The sequence below is a fragment of the Coregonus lavaretus genome (assembly GCF_964263955.1).
Source record: "Coregonus lavaretus genome assembly, chromosome: 11".
Taxonomy (NCBI): domain Eukaryota; kingdom Metazoa; phylum Chordata; class Actinopteri; order Salmoniformes; family Salmonidae; genus Coregonus; species Coregonus lavaretus.
The window spans coordinates 16,186,988-16,214,945 of record NC_139998.1 but is presented as its reverse complement, the minus strand read 5'-3'; the positions used below and the strand labels follow the sequence as shown (position 1 = coordinate 16,214,945).

At 45.2% G+C, this 27,958-nt stretch overlaps 1 protein-coding gene across 2 annotated transcripts in view; it reads left to right on the top strand.

The window, feature by feature from the left end:
• The window catches only part of LOC311137392 (protein bicaudal D homolog 1-like), a gene marked incomplete at both ends in the record, with an annotated part of 91,685 nt that extends 75,632 nt beyond the window's left edge, over positions 1–16,053 (top strand). Inside the window, 4 exons of one of the 2 annotated variants that reach the window (XM_084171856.1) lie at positions 6,989–8,140; positions 8,377–8,528; positions 8,791–9,004; positions 16,000–16,053. In XM_084171856.1, coding sequence (XP_084027982.1) covers positions 6,989–8,140; positions 8,377–8,528; positions 8,791–9,004; positions 16,000–16,053 — 1,572 coding nt within the window. Of the gene's footprint in view, positions 1–6,988; positions 8,141–8,376; positions 8,529–8,790; positions 9,488–15,999 lie in introns of those variants that run through there. The other variant, XM_084171855.1, reaches the window with a different exon arrangement.
• Positions 16,054–27,958: the final 11,905 nt, after the last annotated feature.

Here is a 27,958-nt window from a genome sequence, read left to right as displayed (position 1 = left end):
AATTCCTGACATTTAATCCTGGTAAAAATTCCCTGTCTTAGGTCAGTTAGGATCACCACTTTATTTTAAGAATGTGAAATGTCAGAATAATAGTAGAGAGAATTATTTATTGATGCTTTTATTTCTTTCATCACATTCCCAGTGGGTCAGAAGTTTACATACACTCAATTAGTATTTGGTAACATTGCCTTTAAATTGTTTAACTTGGGTCAAACTTTTCGGGTAGCCTTCCACAAGCTTCCCACAATAAGTTGGGTGAATTTTGGCCCATTTCTCCTGACAGAGCTGGTGTAACTGAGTCAGGTTTGTAGGCCTCCTTGCTCACACACGCTTCAGTTCTCCCCACACATTTTCTATAGGATTGAGGTCAGGGCTTTGTGATGGCCACTCCAATACCTTGACTTTGTTGTCCTTAAGCCATTTTGCCACAACTTTGGAAGTATGCTTGGGGTCATTGTCCATTTGGAAGACCCATTTGTGACCAAGCTTTAACTTCCTGACTGATGTCTTGAGATGTTGCTTCAATATATCCACATAATTTTCCTTTCTCATGATGCCATCTATTTTGTGAAGTGCACCAGTCCCTCCTGCAGCAAAGCACCCCCACAGCATGATGCTGCCACCCCCGTGCTTCACGGTTGGAATGTGTTCTTCGGCTTGCAAGCCAACCCCTTTTTCCTCCAAACATAACAATCGTCTTTATGGCCAAACAGTTCTATTTTTGTTTCATCAGACCAGAGGACATTTCTCCAAAAAGTATGATCTTTGTCCCCATGTGCAGTTGCAAACCGTAAACTGGCTTTTTTATGGCGGTGTTGGAGCAGTGGCTTCTTCCTTGCTGAGCGGCCTTTCAGGTTATGTCGATATAGGACTCATTTTACTGTGGATAGAGATACTTTTGTACCCGTTTCCTCCAGCATCTTCACAAGGTCCTTTGCTGTTGTTCTGGGATTGATTTGCACTTTTCGCACCAAAGTACATTAATCAAATATACTTTCCTGCAACCCGCCTCACCCAATGTGAAATGGATTCTATTATTTCTTAATTTTTATCAAGAACCTACGGCTGAAACTAGCCAGCTAGCCAGCTAACTAGCTACTTGCTATTAGCGGTCTTCACCACTGTCCGTGGCCTGCACTACCTACCAGCCAGCTCTAGCCTGGACAATTATCGGCCAGTGTGCACAGCGTGCTATCGACCCAGAGCATATCGGATTTTCTGCCAGAATCACTGAATCACTGGACCGTAACACCGGACCATCGCAACTAGCTAGCTGCAACCGAATGGCTGTTGTTGGCTAATCACCACTGTCCCAACGTACCAGTTAGCCTTAAGCTAGCCTCGAGCCAGGCCCATCTCCCGGCTATCTACCTCTCTGTCAACCGGACGGGACCTCCTAGTGTCGACACGGAGCCCCGCCGATCCATCACGACTGGTCTGCCGACGTAATCGTCTTATGTGGCTTCAACAGGCTTCCCGTTGCGACGACCACGGAGATCCATCTGCTAGCCCCGGCCTGCTAGCACGCGCAATCAACAGCCGTGCCTCCTGCTTGCCTGTGCTGTAGCAGCCTACGAATTGCTCCCGGACGTACTTATTGCTGTTCACTGGACCTTATGATCACTCAGCTACACAGCTAATGCCTGCTGGACTGTTCCTTTACACGGTTCCCCATCCTGTTTATCTGTTTAGCCTCAGCCCAAACTTTCGCCACCATTACCAGTTGTTGTCTTAGCCCTCTCGAATAACACCTATGATTGCGTTATGCCTCTCTCCCATGTCAATATGCCTAGCCTATTGCTGTTTGGGTTAGTTCTTATTATACAATTTCACTGTAGACCCCCCAGTCCCGCTCAACCAGCCTCAGAGAGCTCCTTTGTCCCACCACCCATACACACGGAGACCGGCTCAATCGGTACCTCCAGTGATGCTATCTCTTTCATAGTTACCCAATGCTTAGGTGTACCTCCACTGTACTCATATCCTTCCATATCCTTGTCTGTACATAATGCCCTGAATCTATTCTACAATGCCCGGAAATCTGCCCCTTTTATTCTCTGTACCCAACACACTAGAAGACCAGTTCTTAAAGCCTTTAGCCGTATCCTTATTCTATTCCTCCTCTGTTCCTCTGGTGATGTAGAGGTTAACCCAGGCCCTGTAGCCCCCAGTATCACTCCTACCCCCCTGGCGCTATCATTTCTTGACTTCTGTAACCGTAAAAGCCTTGGTTTCTTGCATGTTAACATCAGAAGCCTCCTACCCAAGTTTGAGTTATTCACTGCGTTAGCACACTCTGCCAACCCTGATGTCCTAGCAGTGTCTGAATCTTGGCTTAGGAAGGCCACCAAAAATTCAGAAATGTCCATCCCGAACTACAACATTTTCCATCTAGATAGAACTGCCAAAGGGGAAGGAGTTGCAATCTACTGTAGAGATAGCCTGCAGAGCTCTATCATACTATCCAGGTCTGTGCCCAAACAGTTTGAGCTTCTACTTCTAAAAATCCACCTTTCCAGAAATAAGTCTCTCACTGTTGCCGCTTGCTACAGACCCCCCTCAGCCCCCAGTTGTTCCCTGGACACCATATGTGAATTGCTTGCCCCCCATCTATCCTCAGAATTCGTACTGCTTGGTGACCTAAACTGGGATATGCTTAACACCCCGGCCGTCCTACAATCTAAACTAGATTCCCTCAATCTCCCACAAATTATCAAGGAACCTACCAGGTACTACCCTAAATCCGTAAACATGGGCACCCTCATAGATATCAGCCTGACTAATATACCCTCTAAATACACCTCCGCTGTCTTCAACCAGGATCTCAGCGATCACTGCCTCATTCCCTGCGTCCGTAATGGGTCCGCGGTCAAACGCTCCCTAAAACACTTCAGCGAGCAGGCCTTTCTAATTGACCTGGCCCGGGTATCCTGGATGGATATTGACCTCATTCCGTCAGTAGAGGATGCCTGGAAGTTTTTCAAAAGTGCTTTCCTCTCCATCTTAAATAAGCATGCCCCATTCAAAACATTCAGGACTAAGAACAGATATAGCCCCTGGGTCACCCCAGACTTGACTGCCCTTGACCAGCACAAAAACATCCTGTGGCGTACTGCATTAGCATCGAACAGCCCCCGCGATATGCAACTTTTCAGGGAAGTCAGGAACCTATATACACAATCAGTTAGGAAAGCAAAGGCTAGCTTTTTCAAACAGAAATGTGCATCCTGTAGCACTAACTCCAAAAAGTTTTGGGACACTGTAAAGTCCATGGAGAATAAGAGCACCTCCTCTCAGCTACCCACTGCACTGAGGCTAGGAAACACTGTCACCACCGATAAATCTACGATAATCGAGAATTTCAATTCTTTGAAATTCTCGATTATCATGCTTTCCACCTGGCTACCCCTACCCCAGCCACCAGCTCTGCACCCTCCGCTGCAACTTGCCCATGCCCCCGCCGTCATCATCGACCTGGCCAAGGCTTTTGACTCTGTCAATCACCGCATTCTTATTGACAGACTAAATAGCCTTGGTTTCTCAAATGACTGCCTCGCCTGGTTCACCAACTACTTCTCAGATAGAGTTCAATGTGTCAAATCGGAGGGCCTGTTGTCTGGACCTCTGGCAGTCTCTATTGGGGTGCCACAGGGTTCAATTCTCGGGCCGACTCTATTCTCTGTGTATATCAATGATGTCGCTCTTGCTGCTGGTGACTCTCAGATCCACCTCTACGCAGACGACACTATTTTGTATACATCTGGCCCTTCACTGGACACTGTGTTAACAAACCTCCAAACAAGCTTCAATTCCATACAACACTCCTTCCGTGGCCTCCAACTGCTCTTAAACGCTAGTAAAACTAAATGCATGCTCTTCAATCGAACGCTGCTTGCACCCGCCCGCCCGACTAGAATCACTACTCTCGGCGGGTCTGACTTAGAATATGTGGACAACTACAAATACCTAGGTGTCTGGTTAGACCGTAAACTCTCCTTCCAGACTCACATTAAGCATCTCCAATCCAAAGTTAAATCTAGAATCGGCTTCCTATTTCGTAACAAAGCCTCCTTCACTCATGCTGCTAAACATGCCCTCGTAAAACTGACTATCCTACCGATCCTTGACTTCGGCGATGTCATTTACAAAATAGCTTCCAACACTCTACTCAGCAAATTGGATGTAGTCTATCACAGTGCCATCCGTTTTGTCACCAAAGCCCCATATACTACCCACCATTGTGACCTGTACGCTCTCGTTGGCTGGCCCTCACGACATATTCGTCGCCAAACCCACTGTCTCCAGGTCATCTATAAATCACTTCTAGGCAAATCCCCGCCTTATCTTAGATCATTGGTCACCATAGCAACACCCACCTGTAGTATGTACTCCAGCAGGTATATCTCACTGGTCATTCCCAAAGCCAACACCTCCTTTGGCCGCCATTTCTTCCAGTTCTCTGCTGCAAATGACTGGAACGAACTGCAAAAATCTCTGAAGCTGGAGACACTTATCTCCCTCACTAACTTTAAGCATCAGTTGTCAGAGCAGCTTACCGATCACTGCACCTGTACACAGCCCATCTGTAATTAGCCCACCCAACTACCTCATCCCCATATTGTTATTTACATTGTTATTTATTTTGCTAATTTGCACCCCAGTATCTCTATTTGCACATCATCTTCTGCACATCTATCACTCCAGTGTTAATACTAAATTGTAATTATTTTGCACTATGGCCTATTTATTGCCTTACCTCCATAACTTACTACATTTGCACACACTGTATATAGATTTTTTTGACTGTACGTTTTGTTTATTCCATATGTAACTCTGTGTTGTTGTTGCTTTTATCGCACTGCTTTGCTTTATCTTGGCCAGGTCGCAGTTGTAAATGAGAACTTGTTCTCAACTGGCTTACCTGATTAAATAAAGGTGAAATAAAAAATAAAAAAATAAAACATTCTCTAGGAGACAGAACGCTTCTCCTTCCTGAGCGGTATGACGGCTGCGTGGTCCCATGGTATTTATACTTGCGTACTATTGTTTGTACAGATGAACGTGGTACCTTCAGGCATTTGGAAATTGCTCCTAAGGATGAACCAGACTTGTGGAGGTCTTGTGGCTGATTTCTTTTGATTTTCCCATGATGTCAAGCAAAGAGGCACTGAGTTTGAAGGTATGCCTTGAAATACATCCACAGGTACACCTCCAATTGACTCAAATGATGTCAATTAGCCTATCAGAAGCTTCTAAAGCCATGACATCATTTTCTGGAATTTTCCAAGCTGTTTAAAGGCACAGTCAACTTAGTGTATGTAAACTTCTGACCCACTGGAATTGTGATACAGTGAAATAATCTGTCTGTAAACAATTGTTGGAAAAATTACTTGTGTCATGCACAAAGTAGATGTCCTAACCGACTTGCCAAAACTATAGTTTGTTAACAATAAATTTGTGGAGTGGTTGAAAAACGAGTTGTAATGACTCCAACCTAAGTGTATGTAAACTTCCGACTGTATACTCCCTCTGTCATTTGTCTTTGTCGGTCATTGTATATGTTGCTTGTTTTCCTGAGAGGAATCGCTCCTACTATTTCCTGAGTACTTTATATTTTGCACTGTGGGTTTCGTCCTGCTTTCATCTATGGTGCTTAAATAAATTCAGTAGTTCTAAACCTGCGACTTCCTCCTGCCTACTCCTCTCTACACCAGTGACGCATATAAAATGCAATATAAACATTTGACATAAAAGTATGGCATAAAAGTGGTTTGTAATTATTCCGTACAATATCCACTGAGATGCACGTGTTTTAGTCTATTGGTGAAAAATTAAAGATATGATGGCTGATGCCATATAACTGCATACAGATCAATGGATAACTGCTATGTATCAACTTACAGATTGTGCTTTGTCTGTGTTGTGATTTCCTTTTATCTCTGTCTGTAGAGTGGAGATGTGTAGAAAACCCATTGTGGGAATTGACCTTTGTATTTACAGGGTGTTTGTTGCCTGTGCTTCAAAGACTGGTCATAGGACAGGAACAGACACAAAACAATTATGGGACACAATATTCTGTTCTTTCAAGCGTCTTCCTGCCAAGTTTCTCAGGGTGTGTCTCTCTCTCTCTCTCTCTTCTCTCTCTCTCTCTCTCTCTCTCTCTCTCTCTCTCTCTCTCTCTCTCTCTCTCTCTCTCTCTCTCTCTCTCTCTCTCTCTCTCTCTCTCTCTCTCTCTCTCTCTCTCTCTCTCTCTCTCTCTCTCTCTCTCTCTCTCTCTCTCACACTCTCTCTCTCTCTCTCTCCCTCCCTTGGAGTCTAGTTTCCCTAAAGCACACCCACTGTGTAGAAACACACTGACACATCATTCTGGGGTATTCATCAGTTTACCTGGCCTGTGGTGCAGTGCTAATGGGTGAAATCTGAGGTCCCAGGTGGCAACCTACTGTACACACACACACACACACACACACACATTCTACACACACACATACATACACAATAGGTTATTTATTGGACTAGCTAGGTACTGTACTGCTGAACCCATTGAAATGTGTTTCCCTGGGCCTCCTCCAATTGGGGATCAATAGGGTTTCAAAGCCTCAGCACAGGGCTGACCGGATGACTGACTCACTCCTCTGATACGATAACTGATCAAAAAGACATAAAACTGGAATCTCATGCAGGGGGGTTGTGCTTAATGTGTGACAAGCAAGCCGTGATACATTATACTTCACTGCCATATGCCTCAACACCCTTGTAGTTTACCTAGGAAGCGCATTGAGATCAGTATTTCCGCTACTCTCTTTCAGTATACTGGACCTGACCGTTTATGCACTGTATCATTCAGTGTTGTGAGTTTTTAGTTGACCATACTGTTCCTGAACTTAATGAAGCACACTATCAAGTGAAACTCAGAACTTTGTGTCTGTGGTAATGCTTGTCTGGTCTGAGTGGTCCTCACCCTGCAGTATGTCCTCCCGTCCTCTAGGTGGAGTGTGAGAAGTCCAGCCTGCTGATGAACCTGCAGGAGGCCCAGACCCAGCTGCAGCACACGCAGGGTGCCCTGACAGAGCAGCACGAGTGCGTCCACCGTCTCACCGAGCGCATCAACGCTATGAAGCGCCTCCACAGTGACAAGGAGATGGCCGACGCCCAGGAGTCCGAGACGCCCGACGGGTTGCCCTCGCTCGGTGAGGTGGACATCCACGGGATGGAGAGTCTGGAGTGTAAGTACAAGGTGGCGGTAACCGAGGTGATCGACCTAAAGGCGGAGCTAAAAGCTCTGAAGGAGAAATCTAACCATTGTGTGGAGGGCCAGGGGGAGGAGTGGAGCAGCAGCGATGGGAAGGTCCAAGTTCTGGACGAGCAGGTCAACCGGCTGGAGCAAAGCTGCCGCAAGGCCTGTGATAGGGTGGCGTGTTTGGAGGCGGAACTACAGGCGGCGACGGGCGTGGCCACGGAGAGCCATGGCATGCTGAACACGGCACAGGACGACCTGGTGACATTCAGCGAGGAGCTGGCCCAGCTCTACCACCACGTGTGTCTCTGCAACAATGAGACGCCCAACCGCGTCATGTTGGACTACTACCGCCAGAGCCGCAACACCCGCAGCGGCAGCCTCAAGGGCTCCGAGGACCCCCGGGCACTCCTCTCCCCCCGCCTGGCTAGACGCCTCGCCGCCGTGAACGCCGGGCTCTCAGAGGCCCCCCGGAGCCCCATGGACTCGCCCTCCAAAGACCCCCCCAGTGGAGACAACGGGACAACAGGGAGGGAGTCCCCAGCACCAGGTAGTCAGGGGAGCCCCACCCGCACACCCATGGGCTCCCCGGTCATCAACAGCTCCAACGGCTCTCCCTCCTCCTTTTCCGTCCCTCCCGAGGCGGGTGGAGAATTGCGTAAGGAGCCCATGAACATCTACAACCTGAACGCCATCATCAGGGATCAGATCAAACACCTGCAGAGGGCCGTGGACCGCTCCCTCCAGCTGTCTCGACAGAGGGCGGCAGCCCGGGAGCTGGCCCCCTTATTCGACAAGGACAAGGAGGCCTGCATGGAGGAGATCCTCAAGCTCAAGTCCCTCCTCAGCACCAAGAGGGAGCAGATTGCCACACTCAGGCTGGTGCTCAAAGCCAACAAACAGGTGAGAAGAGCAGAGAACTGAGTACCTAGCCTAGTTCCAGATTTGTTTGTGCTGTCTCGCCAATGGCCGTTGGAGTTGGCAACAGCACAAACAGATCAGCATTATCCAACAGGTTTGATCAGTGTTCCTTTGCCCTGTTTTTTGGTAGAGATATAAAGTGGCTAATATACACAGTTTATAATCTGATATCATGAAAGTAACTACACAATTAAACCTAATCCCATTCTCTATTCCAGACTGCAGAGGGGGCGCTGGCTAATCTAAAGAGCAAGTATGAGAATGAGAAGTGCATGGTGACAGAGACCATGATGAAGCTGAGGAATGAGCTGAAGGCTCTGAAGGAGGACGCTGCCACCTTCTCCTCTCTCAGGGCCATGTTTGCCACCAGGTGAGGGGGCATTCTGGGATCTCATGGAGCCAATTACAACACAGATGTGTAAGACTGTGCAAAGACGATGAGTTTGACCTCTGGTTAAATCTCACTGTTTGAGATGGTTGCAGACGTTGCGCAGTGTATTTCCCGGCTTAGACAAGGGTGTTTCTTCGTTTTTTGACTTAGTTTTGTGTCCCCCCCCCCCCCTCTTTCTCTCTCTCTCACTCTCTCTCTCTCTCTCTCTCTCGCTCTCTCGCTCTCTCTCTTTCTCTCCTAGGTGTGATGAGTATGTGACTCAGCTGGATGAGATGCAGAGGCAGCTGGCTGCGGCGGAGGATGAGAAGAAGACCCTGAACTCCCTGCTCCGGATGGCCATCCAACAGAAGCTGGCGCTGACCCAACGCCTGGAGGACCTGGAGTTTGACCACGAGCAGACCCGGGACCGCGGCCGTGGCGCCAAGGTGCCCAAGATCAAGAGCAGCCCGCCCAAAGTAAGTCGACGAGCCGCCCTCACAGCTCCCCCCAGCCCCACCATCATACACAGCCCTTTTTCCACCAGCTCCCACCCCTTCAACACCTCCCTGACCCTCTGCAGCCCTCCCTCCCTGGAGCTACCCCAGTCCTCCAACCCCTGGTCGGCCTCAGACGAAGGCTCTTCCCAGACCTCATCCCTGGTTTCCTCCCTGCCTCCCCTGGGTCACCCCCAGTGGTCCCTGGGCACTCAGACCTTCATCATTGACCCAGAGTCGCTGAGTTTAGAGTTCTGTCGACTCGTTAACAGTCAAGACTCCAGTCCTCACTCTCCTAGCTCCGCCCCCGTGTCTCCTTACCGCTCACCCATTCCCAAGACTTGGCAACACTTGTTGCCGGGGTCAGTGAGAACTCGTACCCAAAAAGACGCACCTCGCCCCTCTGCTCTGGTCACATCTCCCAGCAACACAGTCCCTCGCGCCTACAGTTCACAGATGCCATAGCCCTAGTCCAAGGGGGTGGGTGGGACACAGAGAGGAGGACAGACTGGTTTCCTGTTTCCTGTGTCTGGCTTGACCTATGACTATGCAGTACTGTGACACTCTTCTCAGGGATTGGCTATGAGAAGGAGCCCAACACAGCTTGTTCCATCTGCAGACAATACTGAAGTCTGTTTGTAGTTTTCGGCTCATTTCTGTAAATAAAGGGATTTAGGGAAGAAATTAAATCTATGTTAGAAATATACCAGTAAATGTGAAATTTCTATGAAAAATAAAGTTTAATTTTAGTAACTGTTTTATGAGGATTTGTCATGTTTAATGAGCTAAGATGGAGTGAAGGATACTTCTAAATTTAGGAGATATTTGATGCCGTATAACACAAGTTTGTATTTCCTGTCTTGGCACTTGGCACATAAACTGTAAGCTTTTAGAGTAAAAGTTAAGTGCTGTAGCCTACTACTCATATCACACAGCCTAATTATTGTCCACTATTTTCCATTGTTAGGCAATTTAATTTCCCTGTTGTTGTCATTGCCTATGTTAACTATTCACTTTGTATAATCAAAGTATGTTAGTAGTCAACATACGCATTGCTTTTTCCAACCCATCCATAAACTGTGCAGCTCTACACTGTGATTATGTTCTGTGGGTCTCATTGGGCGCCACCCAGTGGATGATTTACACAGTTGAAACACATACTCTGATATCCATTGGAATTCCCCAGTCTATCCCAGGGATGGGCAATGCAGACCCGCTCCACAAATTTCTTGTTAATAAACTATAGTTTTGGCAAGTCGGTTAGGACATCTACTTTGTGCATGACACAAGTAATTTTTCCAACAATTGTTTACAGACAGATTATTTCACTTATAATTCCCTGTATCACAATTCCAGTGGGTCAGAAGTTGACATACTCTAAGTTGACTGTGCCTTTAAACAGCTTGGAAAATTCCAGAAAATTATGTCATGGCTTTAGAAGCTTCTGATAGGCTAATTGACATCATTTGAGTCAATTGGAGGTGTACCTGTGGATGTATTTCAAGGCATACCTTCAAACTCAGTGCCTCTTTGCTTGACATCATGGGAAAATCAAAAGAAATCAGCCGACCTCAGAAAAATAATTGTAGACCTCCACAAGTCTGGTTCATCCTTGGGAGCAATTTCCAAACGCCTGAAGGTACCACGTTCATCTGTACAAACAATAGTACACAAGTATAAACACCATGGGACCACGCAGCCATCATACCGCTCAGGAAGGAGACGCGTTCTGTCTCCTAGAGATTAACGTACTTTGGTGCGAAAACTGCAAATCAATCCCAGAACAACAGCGAAGGACCTTGTGAAGATGCTGGAGGAAACAGGTACAAAAGTATCTACAGTGAGGGAAAAAAGTATTTGAGCCCCTGCTGATTTTGTACGTTTGCCCACTGACAAAGAAATGATCAGTATATAATTTTAATGGTAGGTTTATTTGAACAAAAAAATCCAGAAAAACGTATGTCAAAAATGTTATAAATTGATTTGCATTTTAATTAGGGAAATAAGTATTTGACCCCCTCTCAATCAGAAAGATTTCTGGCTCCCAGGTGTCTTTTATACAGGTAACGAGCTGAGATTAGGAGCACACTCTTAAAGGGAGTGCTCCTAATCTCATCTTGTTACCTGTATAAAAGACACCTGTCCACAGAAGCAATCAATCAATCAAATTCCAAACTCTCCACCTTGGCCAAGACCAAAGAGCTCTCCAAGGATGTCAGGCACAAGATTGTAGACCTACACAAGGCTGGAATGGGCTACAAGACCATCGTCAAGCAGCTTGGTGAGAAGGTGACAACAGTTGGTGCAATTATTCGCAAATGGAAGAAACACAAAAGAACTGTCAATCTCCCTCGGCCTGGGGCTCCATGCAAGATCTCACCTCGTGGAGTTGCAATGATCATGAGAACGGTGAGGAATCAGCCCAGAACTACACAGGAGGATATTGTCAATGATCTCAAGGCAGCTGGGATCATAGTCACCAAGAAAACAATTGGTAACACACTACACCGTGAAGGACTGAAATCCTGCAGCGCCCGCAAGGTCCCCCTGCTCAAGAAAGCACATATACATGCCCGTCTGAAGTTTGCCAATCAACATCTGAATGATTCAGAGGAGAACTGGGTGAAAGTGTTGTGGTCAGATGATACCAAAATGGAGCTCTTTGGCATCAACTCAACTCGCCGTGTTAGGAGGAGGAGGAGGAATGCTGCCTATCACCCCAAGAACACCATCCCCACCGTCAAACATGGAGGTGGAAACATTATGCTTTGGGAGTGTTTTTCTGCTAAGGGGACAGGACAACTTCACCGCATCAAATGGACGGGGCACCTCCTTCCTTCAGCCAGGGCATTGAAAATGGGTCGTGGATGGGTATTCCAGCATGACAATGACCCAAAACACACGGCCAAGGCAACAAAGGAGTGGCTCAAGAAGAAGCACATTAAGGTCCTGGAGTGGCCTAGCCAGTCTCCAGACCTTAATCCCATAGAAAAACTGTGGAGGGAGCTGAAGGTTTGAGTTGCCAAACGTCAGCCTCGAAACCTTAATGACTTGGAGAAGATCTGCAAAGAGGAGTGGGACAAAATCCCTCCTGAGATGTGTGCAAACCTGGTGGCCAACTACAAGAAACGTCTGACCTCTGTGATTGCCAACAAGGGTTTTGTCACCAAGTACTAAGTCATGTTTTGCAGAGGGGTCAAATACTTATTTCCCTCATTAAAATGCAAATCAATTTATAACATTTTTTACATACGTTTTTCTGGATTCTTTTGTTGTTATTCTGTCTCTCACTGTTCAAATAAACCTACCATTAAAATTATAGACTGATCATTTCTATGTCAGTGGGCAAACGTACAAAATCAGCAGGGGATCAAATACTTTTTTCCCTCACTGTATATCCACAGTAAAACTAGTCCTATATCGACATAACCTGAAAGGCCGCTTAGCAAGGAAGAAGCCACTGCTCCAACACCGCCATAAAAAAGCCAGACTACGGTTTGCAACTGCACATGGGGACAAAGATCGTACTTTTTGGAGAAATGTCCTCTGGTCTGATGAAACAAAAATAGAACTGTTTGGCCATAATGACCATCGTTATGTTTGGAGGAAAAGGGGGAGGCTTGCAAGCTGAAGAACACCTTCCCAACCGTGAAGTACGGGGGTGTCAGCATCATGCAGTGGGGATGCTTTGCTGCAGGAGGGACTGGTGCACTTCACAAAATAGATGGCATCATGTGGAAGGAAAATTATGTGGATATATTGAAGCAACATCTCAAGACATCAGTCAGGAAGTTAAAACTTGGTCGCAAATGGGTCTTCCAAATGGACAATGACCCCAAGCATACTTCCATAGTTGTGGCAAAATGGCTTAAGGACAACAAAGTTAACAAAGGCGGCAGGTAACTTAGTGGTTAAGAGCGTTGTGCCAGTAACCGAAAGGTCGCTGGTTCTAATCCCCGAGCCGACTAGGTGAAAAATCTGTCGATGTGCCCTTGAGCAAGGCACTTAACCCTAATTGCTCCTGTAAGTCGCTCTGGATAAGAGTGTCTGCTAAATGACAAAAAAAATAAAAAAGTTAAGGTATTGGAGTGGCCATCACAAAGCCCTGACCTCAATCCTATAGAAAATGTGTGGGCAGAACTGAAAAAGCCTGTGCGAGCAAGGAGGCCTACAAACCTGACTCAGTTATACCAGCTCTGTTAGGAGAAATGGGCCAAAATTCACCCAATTTATTGTGGGAAGCTTGTGGAAGGCTACCCGAAATGTTTGACCCAAGTTAAACAATTTAAAGGCAATGCTACCAAATACTAATTGAGTGTATGTAAACTTCTGACCAATTGGGAATGTGATGAAATAAATAAAAGCTGAAATATATCATTTTCTCTACTATTATTCTGACATTTCACATTCTTAAAATAAAGTGGTGATCCTAACTGACCTAAGAAAGGGAATTTTTACTAGGATTAAATGTCAGGAATTGTGAAAAACTGAGTTTAAATATATTTGGCTAAGGTGTATGTAGACTTCTGACCTCAACTGTAAATCATGACGGATTTGACGAATATCCACTTTGTTAAATCAGATTTGTTGAATGTGGGCTAATCTGGTCAACATTTACTCCTTTACCGCATCTATGATTTTAAGGAATCATTCTAGTTTGCATTCCCCATGGTTGATTAACATTTTCAAGCCACGATAATAACATGAATCTTCAATTGTCCACAAATCTGGAGCAAAAAGCATTTGACAGAAGTCCCTTCCACAAGTCTACAGAGATAGACTGGCTCACAGCCCTATTCAGTGCCACAATCAATTGCCCCTTCCCTACACTATAATACGTACAGCATACTATAGCTTGACTTCCTTATGTCCTTAGAGTCTATAATTAATATAGAAAACCAAGTAAACTTGTGTGTGTGTGTGTGAGAAACTGAGTGACTGATCTATTAAGCTTTTTCTGTCAGTGTTGATAGCTTTTTGTTGTGGCATGCATGTGACTTTGATCAGTCAGATCCAAGAGTAAGTATATACATGGTTTAAATGCAGATATACCATTCAGAGCAGCATGGAAACCAGTGTGACCTCCTCTCTGTGACAGTCTAATGACCTACCCAGACCTACTACGCTGATAACACACCCTGAAAATAAAAGCAGCTCAAAGCAACCCTATGCCCATGCCATGTAGTTCCAGCAGATGGCAGTGTCTTAACAATTCACAACGAGTCATTCCTGTCAAATGCTGTTTGGCCCTCATGTCCCTAACTCGGATATATCACACCAGTTATATCACACTGACCTCTCTGTGGTTATTGGCTTTTGGCTCCTACAGTGGTCAAATGTTTTTATAGACGCAATCTGAGGTGAAGAATGCCCATGTACATTCAGCTCCAATCCCTATAGGATAACATGAGTTGGACTCTATAAAAAAGAAATCCAAGACTGCAGGGTCATTCATTCATGTGTTACAATTGTGTATGATATTATGGGTTGGACTCTATAAAAAAGAAACCCAAGACTGCAGGGTCATTCATTCATTCATGTGTTACAATTGTGTATTTTTTTTATTTTTTTATTTCACCTTTATTTAACCAGGTAAACCAGTTGAGAACAAGTTCTCATTTACAACTGCGACCTGGCCAAGATAAAGCAAAGCAGTGCGATAAAAACAACAACACAGAGTTACATATGGGGTAAAACAAAACAAAGTCAAAAATACAACAGAAATACATATAATATACAGTGTGCAAATTTAGCAAGTTATGGAGGTAAGGCAATAAAATAGGCTATAGTGCAAAATAATTACAATTTAGTATTAACACTGGAATGATGTGCAAGAGATGATGTGCAAATAGAGATACTGGGGTACAAATGAGCAAAATAAATAACAATATAGGGATGAGGTAGTTGGGCGGGCTAATTTCAGATGGGCTGTGTACAGGTGCAGTGATCGGTAAGGTGCTCTGACAACTGATGCTTAAAGTTAGTGAGGGAGATAAGTGTCTCCAGCTTCAGAGATTTTTGCAATTTGTTCCAGTCATTGGCAGCAGAGAACTGGAAGGAATTGCGGTCAAAGGAGGTGTTGGCTTTGGGGATGACCAGTGAGATATATGATGATGATATTATCACTTATTATCACTTATCTGATCTTAAAATGCTGCTTCGTTTTTAGCCCATAGGCTTACATGAGCAGCAGTTAATTGCTCAGTGTGATGTTTTTTTGTTTGTTTGTCTCTTTTTGGTGCAGCACAGAAAAATACAGTAGTGGATTTGAAACTGTGGGTAAATGTTGTATGTGTGTGTGAGTTTTTCCCCTTAATAGTGCTGTCCATCCTCCTCGGGGGATGGATAGAGGAATGCCTTGTCAGTTGGGTCAGATGAGGCTGGTTTTGAATAACGAGCAGTCTTTCAGTTTTGCACAAGTACTTTATTGGCCTTGGAAAATGAAAGAGCGCTCTCTTTCTCCCTCTATCTCTCTCTGACTCTTTCTCTCTCCCTTTCTCTTTCTTTTTCTTTGTCTTTCTCTCTCTCATAGAAACATAAGCAACCTCTCTCACACAATATTAACTACTGTGGTATGTCAGACTGTAGAAAGAGTTATTCATTTCATTTCTAGACAAATAAATCATAAGACAAAACATAAGAGTGCGTAGATTGTATTAACTCAATTTAACTGTATTACAGTAAGATATTAACTTACAGAAAGTGATATTCCAGTAAAATCAAAGTGATTACAAGAATGATTACTAAAAGCAGAATGACTATAATGCCATTATGCTCTAATGTTATACTCTGAAAGAGCAAAAGGTTTCACAACTGACGTCCTCTCCTCTGAAATGTTGAGTTATTACATGATGAGGCCAGTGTGTCTCTCTGTCCCTGACAAGTCTTTCCTCCTGTATTGTGCATCCATATCTTTGTCTGTCCCACTAACCCTGTCACCACTCTGTATATCTGTCTAATTTATCCGTTTCTTGTAGATTGTCAGCAGCCTGCTTCCTCTGCCTCAGTATTGCCACTCTCCCCACAACTAAGGAGAGCGAGAGCCTCCCTAGTCCGCAGGTAACGTCCCAGAGGCCTGAGCTCTACATCTCCTCCCATCTCTTTCCACTTCTCTCACTCGCACTCCTTGTGACTTGGGCCTGCAGGATACACACAGCATGCCCCACACGGCTGGTTCTTAAGCCACAGATATTAATATATACTCACACTATATTGTACTTGTTTCATCAAATACATTACATAACAGGCATCTATTCACATACACACACAGGCAAAATATACAGAAGCCTGCGCTTAAGTAACTAATTAAGGCGTGAAGACTTGTGTATTTTTACTCTGACTCACAGCACATAGAGTGAAAGGGTGAGGCGTTGGTATTTATAACACAGCTACACAGACACTGTATTGCTTAGGATAAGGTCTATATTAGTGTTAGCACATGCATTGGTTTTGCATGACACTTTTGTCACCAGTAATACTCTGCTTCATCTACTTAATGCAGATCATTTATTTCTACTTAGATCAATGTCATACAAAACTAACTCAGTTAATCTCACTACAATCCCCAACCAGCCCCCTACAACCAACCCATACAGTAGGTACTGTATCTCATTGCCTCTGAATCATCCCTACAGGCAAATAGGTAACTGCTGACAAATCTGATGTCCTGTCTACTATTCCTTATCTTGGTCATAGTGTTGTTTGAGGAGGTCAGCTCTCCTCCCAAAATATTGTAATGTGCTTCCCCTCTCCTGAAATTTGAACAATTTCCATCTCTTGTTGTTTTTGGGAATAGTTTTGTCCCTCCCATTTGTTTGTTTGTTAATTTCGGAGCACTTTATAGCACCAGTGGCATACATGTCCTTTTTACTTTCTTCCCTGTTCTCCACTCCTCTCTCGCTCTTTTCTCTTCTCCCTCCCGTCTTCCTTGCAGTCCGAGTCCTAACATTGTGACGGCCCTCCAGGAGGACCAGACACCACCCTTCTCCAGCAGCAGAAACCCCCTGGACCCCCTCAATGGCCCAGCAGCCTCACCCCCAAGGCCCCTAGGCCTCTAGCTGAGCACCCACACCCATGGGCCTGGCCCTCACAGAGACACACAGCACTAGGGACTCCTGTCTCCCATCTCCCTCAACTTGGCACCCCACCCTGGTGCCTGGTCTCTGTGTCCCCTCAGCAAGCCCCGCCTCCACAGACCACACTTTCTCCAGGTTGGTCGGGTTACAGAGCAAGTTCGGGATGCACTGCTCCTCATTGGTTGGGCTGGAATAACATCACATCCTGTCCAGGAGAGAGAGACTGGAGTGCAAACACCAGAGTGACAAATTAACTTAAACAATGTCCTGTATCTATATGATTATTTATTATCTGTTTAACTGACTTGGTTATTTATTGATTTGTGTTTTGTTCATCCATTTATTCATTTGAATTTGCACGTGATATCATTTGATTGTTTGTTGATCATTCATTGAAAATTGAATTCAAGATGTGTATTATTGCTGTGGTATTTAGACTTAAATAATTAGGATTGATTTAGCTCACATTCATTAAACTATGGCTGTTATGTTCATATTGATATATTCAAAAAAAGAAAATCGGTAGAATAAAAACCTCTTTCCCAATTGAATATAACAAGGTTTTGGATGGTCTATATCCTACAAGTTTAGCCAAAAAAATTCAGTCAATAACAAGGTTTCCTTTTAGTGATGTGAAAGGCTTACAAACTTGTCTAACAGACTAGACAGAATATTAGACATAAAAGCATCTGTTTGTAAGGATAATCTCTACATTTGTAAGTGGTTCTGTTTTTTCTATATGGTCGTGTTAAAGTACACATTGAATTTGACATCATTGTAGAAAGACTAATGGAATGGAAGTGATATTGCATTACAAGGATAATGTTTGATGAGTTGGGTGTTCTTGATTTCAACTACCAATCTAATGTAACTACACTTGAAATGCTTGTTTTTATACAACTTTTTTGCAAGGCATAAAGATTATATTTTTTACTTCAGTTTATTTATTTTTTACTGCTGTTACTGCTGAGGTGATTGGTTATGTTTTTCATGTAGTTGAGATCTTATTTGACATAGAGACTCCGAGACTAAGGTAGGAGATGCGAACGTGAGGTCTAGGTCTGTAGGGTGTGGCCTTTTGAATTGCACAGGTTGACTTGATCATGATGTGTGTGACATGACACCCCTCAGTTTAGTTTTTACACAATTCAGATAACACAATCCCCCAATGTTGTGACCCTAGTATCATGTTTCTGTCTAAGGACCTTCGAATTGGCTCGTCTTAAGCGTCACGTTGTTTATGTATAAGGGATTGCTTGTTTGACCTTTCATGCCTACTTTTTTCAAATTAAAACAGTTTAACTGTGTATGTTACTGGTTATTATTACAGTATAATAACTGTTTTATAAGTTGAAAATATGACGTTAAGTTTCAAACCATACAGTATGTTGAGCAGCAGTAGTAACAACCTGACATAAGTGAAGTGAGAAAAAAACTAGGAAATGCATCCTACAGTAGCCGAGAAAGAGTACAAAATGGTTGTTTGATTGAATATATCCACATGAACAGTCACACTGGTATTCAGTACAGTATGAATGGCCATGGCCCTAAGACTGATTGGACTGTACCAGAGTAAGTGCCCACTGCAAGACCCCCCTTGGCCTTGTAAATTTGCCCATTTCTAAGTTAACGTTTGTCTGTATCCTTTCCTCAAAAGTTACTAGAAATGAGCATTTAAAACCTTTTTTTTTTTTTTTTACGAGGGCATGCCCCCCATGTCAGTCGCTCCTGTGCCCCTGATAGAGTGCCCTGAAATCTTAACTGAGGTTTAGAGACCCTAATCAATAAAGATAAAAGGGACAAAAAGACAGCAATATACTGTATTGGGTTTTCTTGTTAATAGTTCTTACACTGTTTATAACAGTGTAACATCTGTTTCAATAGAAAATAAAACAACTGTCCTTGGACTGATATGGGACGTTTGTGCTTGGCTGTGTCTTTTTTTCTCAATGATGATAATGATAACCTTATGTCACACTTCTCATAACAGTTTGCATGTATTTGAAAATGTTACTCGATCATTATGGCTATTTATTAGGCTACAATCAGTAACAGAACCCTGCCAGTCTTCATTAAAAGTAGATTGTATGCAAAACATCTTCCAGCTATTCATTAATAGGTTCTGTGCTAAAAATTTTCCATACCCGCCCAAAGCTACAATATTTTCATATTGCAATACTTATCCCTGTCAAGTGAAATTATTCTGGTTCCCTATCTAAATGGGTTCCTCCAATGAGAGCAACGGAGACCGTGAGCAACAGTGAAACAGGGCGGGGTTCGAAACAATCTGCTCCAACTCCAAGATGATTGTACAGAGATAAGCAGACGACGGGATGATGATGTTGACCCAGAAAGGCAGAGCAGAGCGCACGCATCGCTCAATAACTTTGGACCTGTCAACAGTAGCATTTATTGTGGCACGTATCCGGGAAAATAAACTTGCCAAGTGAGCTTTCAATACGTTTTTTGTTTCATTTAGGATGATAAATTGGATTTATGAGTTTTTTTTACATGGAATTTAATTTACTCTAATATGTTGACTGCCAGTTGCACATTTTAGTGCGTGAATAGGCTATAGTTTCCAACGTTACCGATAGAGCTGCTCGCTCTGTGAATCTTTTCGATGTTGGAAAGGTCATCGGAGGATAAGGGCATGGATGACTTCAGACGGGTCGCCTTCCGGAGGAAATCCCGAACTTTCGACAAGTCGGACATGGAGCCCAAGGAATGGAGCCCAAGGAATTCAGGTGAGTGACAACGGAACCAGTGGCGGTGCGTAGCTGGTGTCCTCAGGTTTGGGTGCAGACAGTGTGGATTGTAATATTTTGTGTAACATGTAATAATGTGTATATAAAACTATAAACTATTGAGTAAGGATTGGCTTTACTTGTAATGCATGTTCCTGCAAAATATGACCTGGAAATAGTTGTACTTGTAATACATGTGTCCTTCTGCTCATACTAAATTATGGCGGGGAAATGGTAGCTGAAAAAAGTATGAAAATGTATGCACTCACTACTGTAAGTCGCTCTGAATAAGAGCGTCTGCTAAATGACTAAAATGTTAAAATGTCAAATGTCCTGATACTCTGGTGAGGTCTCCTATAATGGCTATTCCACGGTGATCGTGTTTTACTGTTGTGCATGTGCACATAGAAACTAAAAGAGATAGTGTTGCCTGGCTTCACAGTCCAGACCAATGTAACAATCTTATCTTGTTAGTTGTATTTAGGGACAGATCGAAATTTCCTGGAGGGGAGGGGTGGTCCAAGATAGGGGAGGGTTGTCAAACTTTTCTTTTTGCTTTGGGGAGGGTTGTGTGGTTTTTTTGGGGGGCGGGGGTTGTGTGTTTTTTCCCTGATCGTTTTCCCTATAAACAATGGCTTGACTTACTTTTGATGTTACCCTGATAAAGTTTAGAAACATTTGTAAAGGTTTGGTATGGTGTGGCTATTATTAAGCTTTAGCGACTGCTGGCCTATGATATGAAGGCAGTGGGCACCGGCACGACAACCGACTCCTACAGTTGAACTTGAAGTGAGGAAGACTGTTTCAGGTCTACCAGAGTTACTCCTATAATCTAACAATATAATGCTTATCTTTCTACAAAATATTTGGATAGAAAATATATGAATGATCCTCTCTGGGGTTAGTCCTAAGCTTCTCTTCCTTTATATAGGCGTTATATGTATATATATATATTTATTTATTTATTAAAATATTAATATCATACAGTGGACACCTAAGCCTATAGGCCTTTGCATGCAATGCCCTGATACATTTAGTGCTCAAATCTCTGACAGCTGAACCATGAGGTGGACAATTATTGTTTTAAAAACATAAAAAATAAAATAGGCTGAAGTTTTGCATATGCTACACATCAAAACACAAGGAATATTGTTTTTGTAATTTGTTATAGGCTGTTTTTAAGGACATATAAATGTGGCTCATCCCTCGTTTATTGATGGCGCTGGCTGCACCAGGTTGGATCTGAATGCATATGGATGTCCAATTAAAATCTTCCTTGTCATTGTGTCCGGCACCAGATTTTCCTAAAGGTAACTCTGAAATGGCATATTGTTTTTATGAAGATTTTAGAATATGCACATTAAAATCTGTTGCCAATTGGATGGAAACCTAGCTATAGACACCCTAAAGACTCTGGCAAGTGCGCTAGTCCAGTGTCACTTTGATTATGCCTGCATATCATGGTTCACCAGCAGCCCCAAACATCTAAAGAATAAGCTACCAGCCAAACAAGCTTGTAAGAATTGTATTTAAACTCGAACCTCATACTCATCTGGAGGTTGAGCGTTTTATTTGGTCTCTATCTCTGTAATGTGTGTCACGATCGTCTGAGGAAACGGACCAATACGCAGCGCGTGGAGTGAACATGATGACTTTATTTAAATAAAAGCAACCACGAAAACAACAAACAAATGACGATAGTGAAGTCCTACAGTGACTATGACTGAACCTGGAACAAAAACCCACAACTCCCACAGGAAAACATACAGATAAATATGGCTCCCAATCAGAGATAACGAGCCGACAGCTGACACTCGTTACCTCCGATTGGGAGTCATTGACCAAACCTAGAAAAGAATCCCACAGAACTGCAAACATAGAAATACACCCAAAATACCCAACAAAACAAAATACACCCTGGCTCAAATACAAAAGTCCCGGAGCCAGAGTGTCACAGTACCCCCCCCTAAAGGTGCGAACTCCGGGCGCACCAGCATACAGTCTAGGGGAGGGTCTGGGTGGGCGTCTGTCCACGGTGGCGGTTCTGGCCCTGGTCGTGGTCCCCACCCCACCTTAGTCACTATCCGCTTCCGTAGCCTCCTCCACATGACCACCCCCCAACTAAACCCCACTGGATTAAGGGGCGGCACCGGACTAACGGGCAGCACCGGACTAAGGGGCAGCACCGGACTAAGGGGCAGTACCGGACTAAGGGGCAGCACCAGGATAAGGAGCAGCACCGGGCTAAGGGACAGCACCGGACTCAATGGCGGATCCTGGCTGGCTGGCTCTGGCGGATCCTGGCTGGACGGCTCTGGCGGATCCTGGCTGGACGGCTCATGGCTGGCTGAAGGATCTGGCTGCTCATGGCTGGCTGACGGATCTGGCTGCTCATGGCTGGCTGACGGATCTGGCTGCTCATGGCTGGCCGACGGATCTGGCTGCTCATGGCTGGCCGACGGATCTGGCTGCTCATGGCTGGCCGACGGATCTGGCTGCTCATGGCTGGCTGACGGATCTGGCTGCTCATGGCCGGCTGACGGATCTGGCTGCTCATGGCTGGCCGACGGATCTGGCTGCTCATGGCTGGCTGAAGGATCTGGCTGCTCATGGCTGGCTGACGGATCTGGCTGCTCATGGCTGGCTGACGGCTCTGGCTGATCCTGTCTGGCGGAAGGCTCTGGCTGATCCTGTCTGGCAGAAGGCTCTGGCTGATCCTGTCTGGCGGAAGGCTCTGGCTGATCCTGTCTGGCGGAAGGCTCTGGCTGATCCTGTCTGGCGGAAGGCTCTAGCGGCTCCTGTCTGGCGGAAGGCTTTAGCGGCTCCGGTCTGGCGGACGGCTCTGAAGGCTCATGGCAGACGGGCGGCTTTGCAGGCTCAGTACAGACGGGCAGTTCATGCAGCGCTTGGCAGACGGACAGTTCAGACGGCGTTGGGCAGACAGGCAGTTCAGGCGCCGTTGGGCAGACGGGCAGTTCAGGCGCCGTTGGGCAGACGGGCAGTTCAGGCGCCGTTGGGCAGACGGGCAGTTCAGGCGCCGTTGGGCAGACGGGCAGTTCAGGCGCCGTTGGGCAGACGGCAGACTCTGGCCGGCCGAGACGCACTATAGGCCTGGTGCGTGGTGCCGGAACTGGTGGTCCCGGGCTGAGGACACGCATCTCAGGGCTAGTGCGGGGAGCAGCAACAGGACGCACAGGACTCTGGGGACACACAGGAGGCTTGGTGCGTGGTGTAGGCACTGGTGGTACTGGGCTGGAGCGGGGAGGTGGCGCCGGAAATACCGGACCGTGCAGGCTTACTGGCTCCCTTGAGCACTGAGCCTGCCCAACCTTACCTGGTTGTATGCTCCCCGTCGCCCGACCAGTACGGGAAGGAGGAATAACCCGCACCGGGCTATGTAGGCGAACCGGGGACACCATGCGTAAGGCTGGTGCCATGTAAGCCGGCCCGAGGAGACGCACTGGTGGCCTGATGCGTTGGACCGGCTTCATGACATCCGGCTCAACGCTCAATCTAGCCCGGCCGATACGTGGAGCTGGAATGTACCGAACCGGGCTATGCACGCGTACAGGAGACACCATGCGCTCTACTGCGTAACACGGTGTCTGCCCGTACTCTCGCTCTCCACGGTACGTACAGGGAGTAGGCGCAGGTCTCCTACCTGACTTCGCCACACTCCCTTTAAGGCCCCCCCCAAGAAATTTTTGGGTAGTACCCACGGGCTTCCAGCCTCGACTCCGTGCTGCCTCCTCATACCACCTCCTCTCGGCTTTAGCTGCCTCCAGCTCTTCACGAGGGCGGCGATATTCTCCCGGTTGTGCCCAAGGACCCTTTCCAGCCAGTATCTCCTCCCATGTCCATGAATCCTTTGGAGCTGGGTCCTGTTGCCGCTTGACACGCTGCTTGGTCCTCTTATGGTGGGTTTTTCTGTCACGAGGGTCTATGTCGTCCAAGTATGACCAAGGCGCAGCGTGTCCAAGAAACATGACTTTATTAAATAAACGTAATCGAACTACAAACAAAAGACGACTCAATGAAGTCCACGGTACACTGACCAAAAGGAACAAAAACCCACAACTCCCACAGGAAAACATACAGATAAATATGGCTCCCAATCAGAGATAACGAGCCGACAGCTGACACTCGTTACCTCCGATTGGGAGTCATTGACCAAACCTAGAAAAGAATCCCACAGAACTGCAAACATAGAAATACACCCAAAATACCCAACAAAACAAAATACACCCTGGCTCAAATACAAAAGTCCCGGAGCCAGAGTGTCACAATGTGTCTATATCTACAGTATGTAATTGTATATGTATTTATGTTGGAAATAAGTCACTGACTTTATTGTGCAATCCCGGTCACTTAAAAAAATCGTTATGTATATATGTCTTTTTTTTGCTGACAAATACAATCAATCAAAACATAATTTTGAGTTCATTCTATGAGGGGTGAGGGTGTTCAATTTATTTTACAGTAGAGGGGAGGAACATGTGAAAATATGTTTTACTTTGTGGAGGGTGGGGTGCATTTTATTTTATGACACCTTGAGTTGGACCAGCCCTCCCCCGCAGTAATGACCAACACACCTGTAGTAGGTGTTTACATAGTGAAGATTGCATTGCACTAGACTGCTGAACAGTCAGGTAGGAAGTGGAAGGTTGCAGACAAGCCCTAACCTGTTGTGTAATTACCTCAATGCCTCAAGGCACAGAATATGTTTCTGTTTCAGTACAGTACAGAACAACATGCCCACTTTTTACTTGATATGTCAATTCATAGCAAATATACAAAAGTTGGTTGCCTATCTAATACCCCCCCCCCCCCCCACCCCCCCCCAACACTTCTTTCTGCCTCGATCTCTCCCCCTCCTCCTCCTTTTCAACCGTTGACTAATGTTCCTTCTTTCTGTTACTCTGTGAGTCCTGGTCAGGGCATGGGGAGCTGGGGTCTTACAGCTGTGACTGAGGGGTTCTGGGCTTTGCCTTGAACTGAGGGAATAGAAAGGAATCCCCCAGTGACTGATTGTGAGGAACCATGTTGTAAACACACAATACAGTGTTGTGCCTGGGCACGCTACAGAGAGAGGTGGAACACTGATATGGCCCAGTCTTATCTCTCCCAGCCTGGGGAGATTAACCGTGGTTTTGCAAACAACATGGAGCACAGCAAATATTTTATTAAAACCAGAGGCAACTAGGCTTCCTACCTGCTGTTTAAGGAAAACTTTGCCTTTGGGCAATGTCACCTCCAGGATAAAGTGGTGAGGTGACCCTTTAAGACTGTCTGTACTAACAGAAATAGCCAAATCAGATGTCACTTAATTAAACCAAGTGGGGTGAGCCAGCAGATGCTATAAGAGGTGTGGTAATACTGAGTCATCCTCAAGTGTCTTCTCCTCTGGCCCACAGTCACCTGCTGCTCTATAGCTATACTCATGTGACTATCTTGGACCAGATGCAGACCAACAGGATGAAACATTGACTATACATCTGGGAGAGTCACATTTTCTTTTCATTTTACCTGGCATCTATATCGGTACTGTATATTACACCTACTGTATGTCACCTTACCTATGTAGATGTGTGTACATCAGTGATTTCCCCCTGTATTCTCAAATGGAACGACTGGCCAAACATTAGGCTTATCTCCTCATGTTAACCAAGGACAGTACAAATACACTATATATACAAAAGTATGTGGACACCCCTTCAAATTACTGGATTCGGCTATTTCAGCCACACCCGTTGCTGACAGGTGTATAAAATCGAGCACACATACATGCAATCTCCATAGACAAACATTGGCAGCAGAATGGCCTTACTGAAGAGCTCAGTGACATTCAAAGTGGCACCGTCATAGGGTGCCACCTTTCCAACAAGTCAGTTCATCAAATTTCTGCCCTGCTAGAGCTGCCCCGGTCAATTGTAAGTGCTGTTATTGTGAAGTGGAAACGTCTAGGAGCAACAACGGCTCAGCTGCGAAGTGGTAGGCCACACAAGCTCACAGAACGGGACCGCCGAGTGCTGAAGCGCGTAAAAATAATTTGTCCTCGGTTGCAACACCCACTACCGAGTTCCAAACTGCCTCTGGAAGCAACGTCAGCACAAGAACTGTTGATCGGGAGCTTCATGAAATGAGTTTCCATGGACGAGGAGCCGCACACAAGCCTAAGATCACCATGCACAATGCCAAGCGTTAGCTGGATTGGTGTAAAGCTAGCCGCCATTGGACTCTGGAGCACTGGAAATGTGTTCTCTGGAGGAATGATTCACGCTTCACCATCTGGCAGTCCGACGGACTAATCTGAGTTTGGCAGATACCAGGAGAACACTACCTGCCCGAATGCATAGTGCCAACTGTAAAGTTTGGTGGAGGAGGAATAATGGTCAGGGGCTGTTTTTCATGGTTTGGGCTAGGCCCCTTAGTTCTAGTGAAGGGAAATCTTAACACTACAGCATACAATGACATTCTAGACGATTCTGTGCTTCCAACTTTGTGGCAACAGTTTTTCCTGTTTCAGCATGACAATGCCCCCGTGCACAACGTGAGGTCCATACAGAAGTGGTTTGTCGAGATCGGTGTGGAAGAACTTAACTGGCCTGCACAGAGCCCTGACCTCAACCCCTTCGAAATCTTTGGGATTCATTTAAACGCCGACTGCGAGCCAGGCCTAATCGCCCAACGTCAGTGCACGACCTCACTAAAGCTCTTGTGGCTAAATGGAAGCAAGTCCCTGCAGCAATGTTCCTGTGTACATCTAGTGGAAAGCCTTCCCAGAAGAGTGGAGGCTGTTATAGCAGCAAAGGGGGGACCAACTCCATATTCATGCCCATGACTTTGGAATGAGATGTACAACGAGCAGGTGTCCACATACCTTTGGTTAAGTATTGTAACCTTATTACGCAAAATCTGTCATGCAACTTTTCTAGAATCAAACCTGAACATGAGCTGAACCACAGTTGTTTGTTTAAGGGTGGGGAGAGCATTTGAATTGGCTATACTTCATAATTACATTTCCTTAAATAGAAATTCCTTCCACTTGACATGAAGCATTGTTGCTCAGCGATTGAGCATTTTGATTATTGCCTGATTATCTGGCTGCAGATGCATAGGTTGAGTTTCTCATCCTGAGCAAGAGAAGATGTTTGTTAGGAGTGGGAGCAGTGGAGCCTCTTTAGCTGTAACTAAGGCCTACTGTTTCCCTTTTCAGTCGTGAATCTGCTGGGTGCTCGTTAGCTCCACAAGAGAACACGACTCACTGGAGCAGAATGGAAGGATAATTTTTGCTGCATTTGATTTCTTTTGTCCTCCTTGTAGAAAAAGGTTCTGGAACATCATTAAATGTTATCATCATATTGTATAGACCAGGGTTTCCCAAACCTCTCCTCGAGTACCCCCAGACAGTCCATTTGTTTGATGTGTTCCATAACTAACACAGCTGATTCCAGGGGTGAAAGTAAGCCGGTACGGTCCGGTCCCGCGTCCCAGAAAAATAAATAGTGGGGGTACACCGTACCAGTTAAACGTGAGCCAATCACAATAATTAAAACTAAATGCCAAGAAAACTATATACAATTATACCATTATTTAACATTACCGCATGTCAGCTGCCTGAAAATGAGCGAATTGACTTGAAAACGGGTGGTATACCCTCAGAATTGCGTTGTGGTTCGACGACTACACACAGTTTTTGCCAAGGGGGAGATAAGTGGCGAAGACCAAGACGTTTGTGTACTGCAGTGAACGTATTCATTCAGGCTACTTCAAGTGTGGTGGGCCTAATGACAGCTGCCCAGCTGGAGATAATTTATTTAGCACAGAATTTATTTGGCACATGTAACTGGGAAACTAGTACCGGTAAGCTTCATAATGAAAAATAATCTAACAGGCGAAATGATGAACACAAACTGCTTTATCTATTACGTAGTGCAAAAGTTGACTGCATGTATTTATTTAAACAGTACAAATATTTAAATGTATTTCAAAAACTGAAAATCATACCGAAGGTATTTTGAAATACCCCGGGATACGATATACAGTGAGGGAAAAAAGTATTTGATCCCCTGCTGATTTTGTACGTTTGCCCACTGACAAAGAAATGATCAGTC